Consider the following 8,510-nt stretch of genomic DNA (forward strand, 5'->3'; position numbering starts at 1 on the left):
AAGCTTTTCAATGGGCTGGTAAATCAATACCAATGCTTGTTAAGGTTTGTAACATTGCACATATATAATTGAAGATTTTAAAGAGAAGAAAAATAATTTATAAAAAAATTTTGTTATTGTTTTGTTGTTGTTTTTTGTAATTAAAGAAAAGTCCTTATTTTTGATGGCGGGCATGATAACTCCTCACTGGAACATCGGAATCCGAAAATTCCAACGGTGTTAGAAAGAGTACATGTCTGACTCTCGTATGAACTAGGATTATTGACTTCGCTCTAAAATTAAGAAAATGGTGGCCCTTTGAAAAAATATTTTTGAAAAATCGCGGATTTTTTACCAAAAACCAAGTTAAAAAATAAGGAAGATCTTCACCGATTGGCTTTATCCTAGTTCATACGAGAGCTATACACTCCCAGAGAAACGTTGCAAAATTTGGAACCGATTGGATTATTAGTTTTTGAGTTATCGTGCCCGCCATTCGCAAAAAAATGTTTAGAGAAAAACGCGTTTAAAGTTTGAGAAGCCCTTCAGCCGTCACTTGATGCTGACACAATAAATCGGATATATCTTCAACAGTTCTTGAGATTTTCACTTGAAATTTTGTAGAGACATTCTTTAATCAGTGTAGATTCGAATTATATCAACAACAATTTTGACCCCGAGAATGGGGGGGTCCCCTTAAATCGGACGAAGATATATATTGGAGCTATATCTAAATCTGAACCGATTTTTATGAAATTTTACACACATCATTCTAGACCTAATTCATTACGCTGTGCCAATTTTCGTGCAAATCGAAAGATATATAGGGACCGTTTACATTAAATCGGACGAAAATATATATGGGAGCTATATCTAAATCTGAACCGATTTTTATGAAATTTTACACACATCATTCTAGACCTAATTCATTACGCTGTGCCAATTTTCGTTCAAATCGAAAGATATATAGGGACCGTTTACATTAAATCGGACGAAAATATATATGGGAGCTATATCTAAATCTGAACCGATTTTTCCCAATTTCAATAGGGTTCGTCCTTGGGCCAAACAAATGAGCTGTGCCAAATTTCATCCAATTCGGATCATAAATGCGACCTGTACTTTGTTTACAATTTAACATCTACAGACGGACGGACAGACGGACGGACGGACATGCATAAATCGACTCAGAAAGTGATTCTATGCATATTCTCATAAGGAACCATGGGTCTATCTCGATTATTTTTGCCTGTTACAAACATATGCACAAAGACATAATACCCTGTACCACAGTGTGGTGAAGGGTATAAAAAGGAAAGGTCGTGCAGACAAAGGGCCACTAAAACGGATTCTTGAATAGTGACCATGACATAGCCGCCTTTCGGGAAACAAATGACCAACTAAGAAACTTATGAAGAATCAGAACTCTAGAGAAGGTCTTTGGATTACAAGATTTATTTGCCGCAATCAACCAGTGCGAGGGAAGGCAAGAGGATGTTTAGATCGTGTAGGGCCAGTAACATAATTCTGGAACAGTGACTATGACACGCTATCGTACTTTCTGTGGTACTACATTCTGAGCTTGAGCAATATTTCGCGATATTTGCACCCTCTTGACCGACTAGAGGTCAAAAAATATTATTATTACAAATATTCAGTACAGCCCTTCTAATTACTTGTCCAGATTTCCTTCACCATGGGTTGTGTTGTAAAGTTCGGCTTTCAGTTGTGGCCTATAGATCGACTCGAAAAAACACAACAAATAAGTTTTCCGTCCACTTCATCCCAATATTATTATCTGATCATCACCGAAAATTATAGGCGTTGTCCTCATGGATCCTCATAGAAAATTTCAGACCGATCCGCGCTATATTTTCGTCCTTGAAAAGTGAATACAAATTTTGTAATTTTTCACACAAAAGTCAGGGCCCATTTGACCCGCTAAATGTAAATGTTATAAAAACAGCCATGCTTTGAGCCGATCCCCTTCTCCATATGACAAAAATGGATGTGCTCGCGGCACCAAAACCATTCCGGAAACTAAACCTCTGCTTAAAAGGATGATAACTTCTGATTGGCAGCAAAACAAAAAAATTGATTCGGTTGTAAAAAAAACTCCCAGCTCCTAAGCCAGAGGTTTCAGATGATCGTCGAATACCATAAACGAAAATATATACCCAAGAACAATACATTTTTTTGAATGATAGATAATTGTATTTCTGTTGCGGAGATCTATCTGGCCAAGAATAGCCTCAATTTAATTCGGAAGTTCACAAAGAGCTATGGAAATATTAACATGGGTGACTATCAACAAAATTTTAACCTCACATATAAGGGTAGCTTATTTTGATCCCGCCTCAGAGAAAGAGATTGAGAGTAACCCGTGAAAATGGAGCCAAATACCAAATACTCAAACGGTACCCCCCCTAGGAGGTACCGAGGTTTAGATGACATATTATCATTGGCACCATCAACCAATATGATCTTCGTCGTTCTGACGGAGGGCTCGTAGAAAGTATAAAAGTGATAATGACGCATCCGCCTTTAGGAGAACAAACCCAGACGAAGCGAAGCAATATGAGTCCGTGACATCAGTGTCGAGTTCGAAAGCTTTCGCCAATTTGGGGAGCTGAACTTAAACTCTATCACCGGCTGTGAAAAGAATCAGACCCACAGATCAGTTGCAACTAGTTGCGGAAGGTTAGTGTCATCGCTAACATTTTCGGTTGCTTCGAAGAAGGCACTTCAATTGGTGACGGCGAAGCTGCAATCACTGAACTCTCGGCAAGGGTTCAGAAAGGCCGGGGGTTCAGTTGACTGACAGGTTCACAAATCTTGGAAACCATTAAGATTCGGTATAGATTTTCATGTATATGAAAATGTGTTGGTTCTGATTTTTTCGATGCGTAAATTATGGACTAAAGTACTATCAAATTTAGTACAGGACAATGTGTACGATTTTGACTAAAATCTTTTTAGGTTTAAACACAACAACAGAAGATTTAGCTTATTCGGATTTTAATATTTATTATGAATATATGTGGTAACACATATATGGTCCTATATGATTTTGGGGCCCTAATGAATATGTAAAGACCTCTGTCAAAATATAGTATTGTATAAAATAGGATTTATTAAACAAATATCAAGGTTATGAAAAATTAGTTACATTTAAAAATATATATTTTTTAAAAACAGTCAACAGCTCCTCCATAACCTGATCCAAAACTATTACCATAGCCAGCTGCATAACCACCGTATGCAGGAAGAATATTGCTGCCATAACCATAAGATCCAGTACCGAATGATCCAGTTCCATAACCAGCGCCAACAGTTGAGGTGACAACGGGCGTTGTAACGGCGGTAACAACAGGTGTGGTAACAGCGGCTACAGGAGTCACAGCAGCGGCATAACCATTACCAAACGTTCCATAAGCTCCAGCACCATATGTACCGGCTCCATAGGAACCACCCGCAACGCTTGGAACTACAGTTACCTTAACAACTTTAACATTACTGCCATAGCTGGGACCATAACCGCCATAATAACCACTGCCATAGTTGGCACCATAACCACCAGTACCATAGCCGTAACCACCTCCATAGCCATAACCGCCTCCATAACCTGCACCATATCCTCCTGCCGAAGGTACACTAGCGATTAAATCGAATGTTGCCTGTGAAGGCACGAACATAGCACTGAGCAGAGTAATTACACAAATGTAGAACTTCATTTTCGAAAATAATTTTGAATTACTAAATCCCAAAAAAATTCTATGCGAACTATGTTCTTCCAAAGAACGAATTTGAGCAACTAATATTTTCAACAGAAAACAAGGAAGATTTTATACAGTTGAGAAAAAATCCCCATTTTAGTTGACAAAATGAAATCATTGTTTTGAAATCATTGTTTTTGTGGTTTCCTTTGAATTTTGCCTTTGATCGTTAAAATATCTTTTAACTTCGTTCGATTATTTGAAAAGAGAGTGGGCGGTTTTTTTTTTGCGGTTTGTGATTTTGTATTTAACTTAAATATTGAAACATAATTTTTTTTTCACACCTCAACTGAGGATGCATCCACATAATGGCTAATAACTTATTACACATTTCGAATATTTACTTAACTCGGTTGGTTTTGGTTCTTGTTTAAATAAGTTGCACATTTTTATGGCCAATTATAAGGGGATTACTTTTTAATTTCGAGTGAAACTGAAAATAGATATCGCTCATTTGCTGCAAGACAGGCATACATCATAAATCGTGATTTTTGAGTTAATGACGCAAAATTGTTCGCAATGAAGTCTGATCATGTTGTGTAAAAAAGTCAAATGAATATATCTTAACCTTCTGTCTGAAAAGAATATATCTTAACCCTTGTTGCCCACAGGCAACAAAATTTTTTAAAGTTTATATATAATATGCAGCTAGTAGATATATATTTTTTTGGATTTCACAAGTCAAGACCTGATTATGGACAACACATATCTAAAGAAAAATCGAAAAAAAATTCAAAATTTTGGTAATGTTATGAGCCATTCAATATAGAGAAGATGGTAAATTTGTGTACAGTACTATTTTGTGTATACAGTCCAAATTATTTAAATCACTTTGTATTCAAATTGTACGGATTCTGCCATCAGAATTATTTTTGATTCTTGTAAAAATTAATATAGAGAATGATTTAAGGGAACCCCCCCCCCATTCTCGATTTTTTATTTTTACGATTTTAAATGGGCTGGTAAATGAATACCAATGCTTGTTAAGGTTTGTAACTTGGCACATATATATTTGAAGATTTAAAAAGGAAGAAAAATAATTTACCAAAATTTTTTGTTGTTGTTTTGTTGTCGTTTTTTGGGTTCAAAGAAAAGTCCATATTTTCGATGGCGGGCATGATAACTCCTCACTGGAACATCGGAATCCGAAAATTCCAACTGTGTTAGAAAGATGACATGTCTGGCTCTCGTATGAACTAGGATTATTTACTTCGCACAACAATTAACAAAATGGCGGAACTTTGAAATTTTTTTTTTTTTTTTTGGAAAATCGCCTATTTTTTACCACAAACTAAGTTAAAAATTAAGGAAAAACTTCACCGATTGGCTTTATCCTAGTTCATACGAGAGTTACACACTCCCAGAGAAACGTGTCAAAATTTGAAACCGATTGGATTATTAGTTTTTGAGTTATCGTGCCCGCCATTCGTTTTGAGAAAAATGCGTTTAAAGTTTGAGAAGCCCTTTAGCCATCACTAGATGCTGACACAATAAATCGGCTATATCTTCAAGAGTTCTTGAGATTTTCACTTGAAATTTTGTAGGAACATTCTAGAATTAGAGTATATTCGAATTAAATCAAAAAAAATTTGACTCCGAGAATGGGGGGGTCCCCTTAAAATGATTTTTCTGTCGATTTTGCATTTGGTTTTCTTGATAGTGGACTTTAATTTTTTTGTACTGTATCTCCCGAATGCAAGGATGTAGCGATGCCAAATTTTGTGCATATCCTATTAAGAATAGTTGCATTAAATCTGTGAACGGAAATTAGCCCAAAACATCTCGAATTTTTACATGGAGAAGGGGATCGGAACATAGAATAAGCATACTTATTTTGATGAAGATCGGTCAATATTTAGCGGGTCAAATGGACCCTGACTTTTGTGTGAAAAATTACAAAATTTGTATTCTATGGCGTATATATTTACTCCTGAAGGGCATAGACCCGAGAAGTTGATAGCATATCCAAGAGAAGTGGTTGACTTTTAAATTGATACCAATCATATTGTCGTAGGTACTCGGATGCGAGAGTTACAGGTGCTTACGTATTCATATATTATTTAGTAACCTATTACCACACATTAGGGCGGATATATAGCCTCACCGCTTTGAAATGTTCCATGAGGTTCCAGTTATGGTCAAAGACAACGATCAGAAAATGATCAGATAATATTTTTTCGGATAAATTAGACCGAAAACTTAATTATTTGTACTTTTCGAGTCGAAAGCCGAACATCACAACACAACCCATGGTGAAGGGAATCTGGACAAGTAATTAGAGATGCTGTACTGATTATTAGTAAAATATTCTAACCTCTAGCCAGTCAAAAGTGTGCAAATATCGCGATGCCCAATCTCAGAATATAGAAACATAGAAAGTTAGATTTTCATGGAAGTTGTGTAGGGTATCATATGGTCGGCTCCGTGCGACTATACTCCTCCGCTCACTGGCTATATATTTATAGGCACTAAATTTAGTAACATTTAGTATTTTTTCGTAAACCTTTATGTCAGGCATTGGCATACACCTAATTCATGCATAAACTTGATTGTAATTCATGCATACGCCTAATTAAGGGGACCCCCCATTCTCGGGGTCAAAACAAGTGACGGCTGAAGGGCTTCTCAAACTTTAAACGCGTTTTTCTCTAAACATTTTTTTGTGAATGGCGGGCACGATAACTCAAAAACTAATAATCCAATCGGTTCCAAATTTTGCAACGTTTCTCGTATGAACTAGGATAAAGCCAATCGGTGAAGATCTTCCTTATTTTTTAACTTGGTTTTTGGTAAAAAATTGGCGATTTTCCAAAAACATTTTTTCAAAGGTCCACCATTTTGTTAATTTTAGAGCGAAGTCAATAATACTAGTTCATACGAGAGCCAGGCATGTACTCTTTCTAACACCGTTGGAATTTTCGGATTCCGATGTTCCAATTGGGAGTTATCATGCCCGCCATCAAAAATAAAGACTTTTCTTTAATTACAAAAAACAAAAACAAAACAATAATAACAATTTTTTGTAAATTAGCCCATTGAAAATCTTGAAAAATTAAAATCGAGAAGGGGGGGGGTTCCCTTAAATACACTTTGAGGCCTGGTAATAATTGTTTTATGCTCTGACAAAATTGCAAGAACTACGGTTGAAAATCTAGGTTGCAACTTCAATATGCAGAAAATATATCAACCCATGGAACTATAAATTCTTCTCAAGGAAGAATTATCCGAATACGAAATACCTAATTACAGTTCAAATCGAAGGAATTGTCATTAGGTATTTCGTATTCCTTCATATTGACCACCTGAGGTTAAAACATTTAAAAATTGCGAAATGGGTTGGAACCTTTATATAAGAGCTATGTAAAAACATGGGTGGGTTCACAAAAAATTCTATAAAAAGTCACACTTTTGCTAGTCTTCAAAAGACCCGCAATATCCAGCTCTAAAACAAAGATAATATTAAAATAACGATGTCCTGCGCTCAACTAAATAATGGTGTTCTCCCAGCTTTCAAGTTATCTAAATAATGGCGTCCTATCTGCCTTCAGTTCAACTACATGCCGAAGCACTTCCTGCATTTAGCTAACACAAATTATGACTCCTCGTCCTGCATTCAGACCACATAAATAATGAAGTCCCCCTGTGTTTAGGCCACCTAAAGTAAAACGCAATCCCAATGAGCACTTCACCTAAATAATTGGGTCCATCTAACATAAATTTTATAAAGAGTGGACAGGACTTCGATCGGAAATAACTAGAAATTTTAAAGACTAGCATATGCCAGCTACTTTGTTAGCGAAAACTGCATATATCACACCAATATGGACTATAACTAAAATTTTAGTATCATTTAGTTCCTTTGTTCCCTTATAATACGTACATATTTCCAAAACTCGTTCCATATCTCAACACTTACACCAACACTGACCGCAGTAATTTTAGTGCCATAAGTTACCTTTCGTTCTGTCGTAGTACTTATTTCCAAAACTAATTCCGTGCTTCAGTTAAAACCAAAACATTTAATTTAAAACACATTCAAAGTTTGAAAAAACTTTCTACATATCCCAATTCTACACCCCAACAGTTATCCTTAATCTAAATTTCAAGATTCAAGCTCTAGTACACATTAGCATGAATTTTCAATACATCCTAAACCTACACTGAAAGAAAAGTTCATCATCAAGGTAATGAAAAAAAATTATCAAAAAATCTTCATCAAATTGGTGTAGAAAAAACATTGTTTTTATGAAATCGGTGCTCAATTTGATGTTTTATGTTTTCGGCTGAAAAACACCGTCATCAAGTAAATGAAGAAACTTTCATCAATTTGTGGTCATCATGTCATAATCATCATAATGAAATTAGTTATCAAATTGAAGAAAGCTATCATTAAATGTTTTTAGTTTTAATTTTTCCACCCCCTGATGTTTGTGCGTTTATTTCGAAAACACGCACACACAAAAACATTGCTTTTGTAGTATACTTATTCAGGCATGGGAGTTATTACCTTTAAACAACATAATCTTGAATAAGAATTGGTTTTAAGATTTTTAATTTATTACATGTCTTTTATATCATCCTTTAGTTTATTAATTTTTCTACCGTTTGCGGGGTTAAACTTCAATAACATTTTATTGCTGTATTAAAACTATTTTTGGTAGTTTTCAGATAAACGAAAGAAACTCTAGCATAAAATGCAAAGTCACATCTCTGGCATGCCAATTGAGAAAATCCCGTTATGTCTGCAGCGTGCGA

General features: G+C 35.5%; 1 protein-coding gene across 1 annotated transcript; it reads right to left on the reverse strand.

The window, feature by feature from the left end:
- Nucleotides 1-3,167: 3,167 nt before the first annotated feature.
- LOC133333959 (keratin-associated protein 21-1-like) lies at nucleotides 3,168-3,713 on the reverse strand. Its single transcript, XM_061542269.1, has one exon. The coding sequence runs from the start codon at nucleotides 3,711-3,713 to the stop codon at nucleotides 3,168-3,170; it is 546 nt and encodes a 181-aa protein (XP_061398253.1).
- Between the last annotated feature and the right edge of the window lie 4,797 nt (nucleotides 3,714-8,510).

This window comes from Musca vetustissima, unplaced genomic scaffold (genome assembly GCF_032173495.1).
Source record: "Musca vetustissima isolate MV318-11 ecotype Yass unplaced genomic scaffold, APGP_CSIRO_Mvet_v1 utg63878, whole genome shotgun sequence".
NCBI lineage: Eukaryota > Metazoa > Arthropoda > Insecta > Diptera > Muscidae > Musca > Musca vetustissima.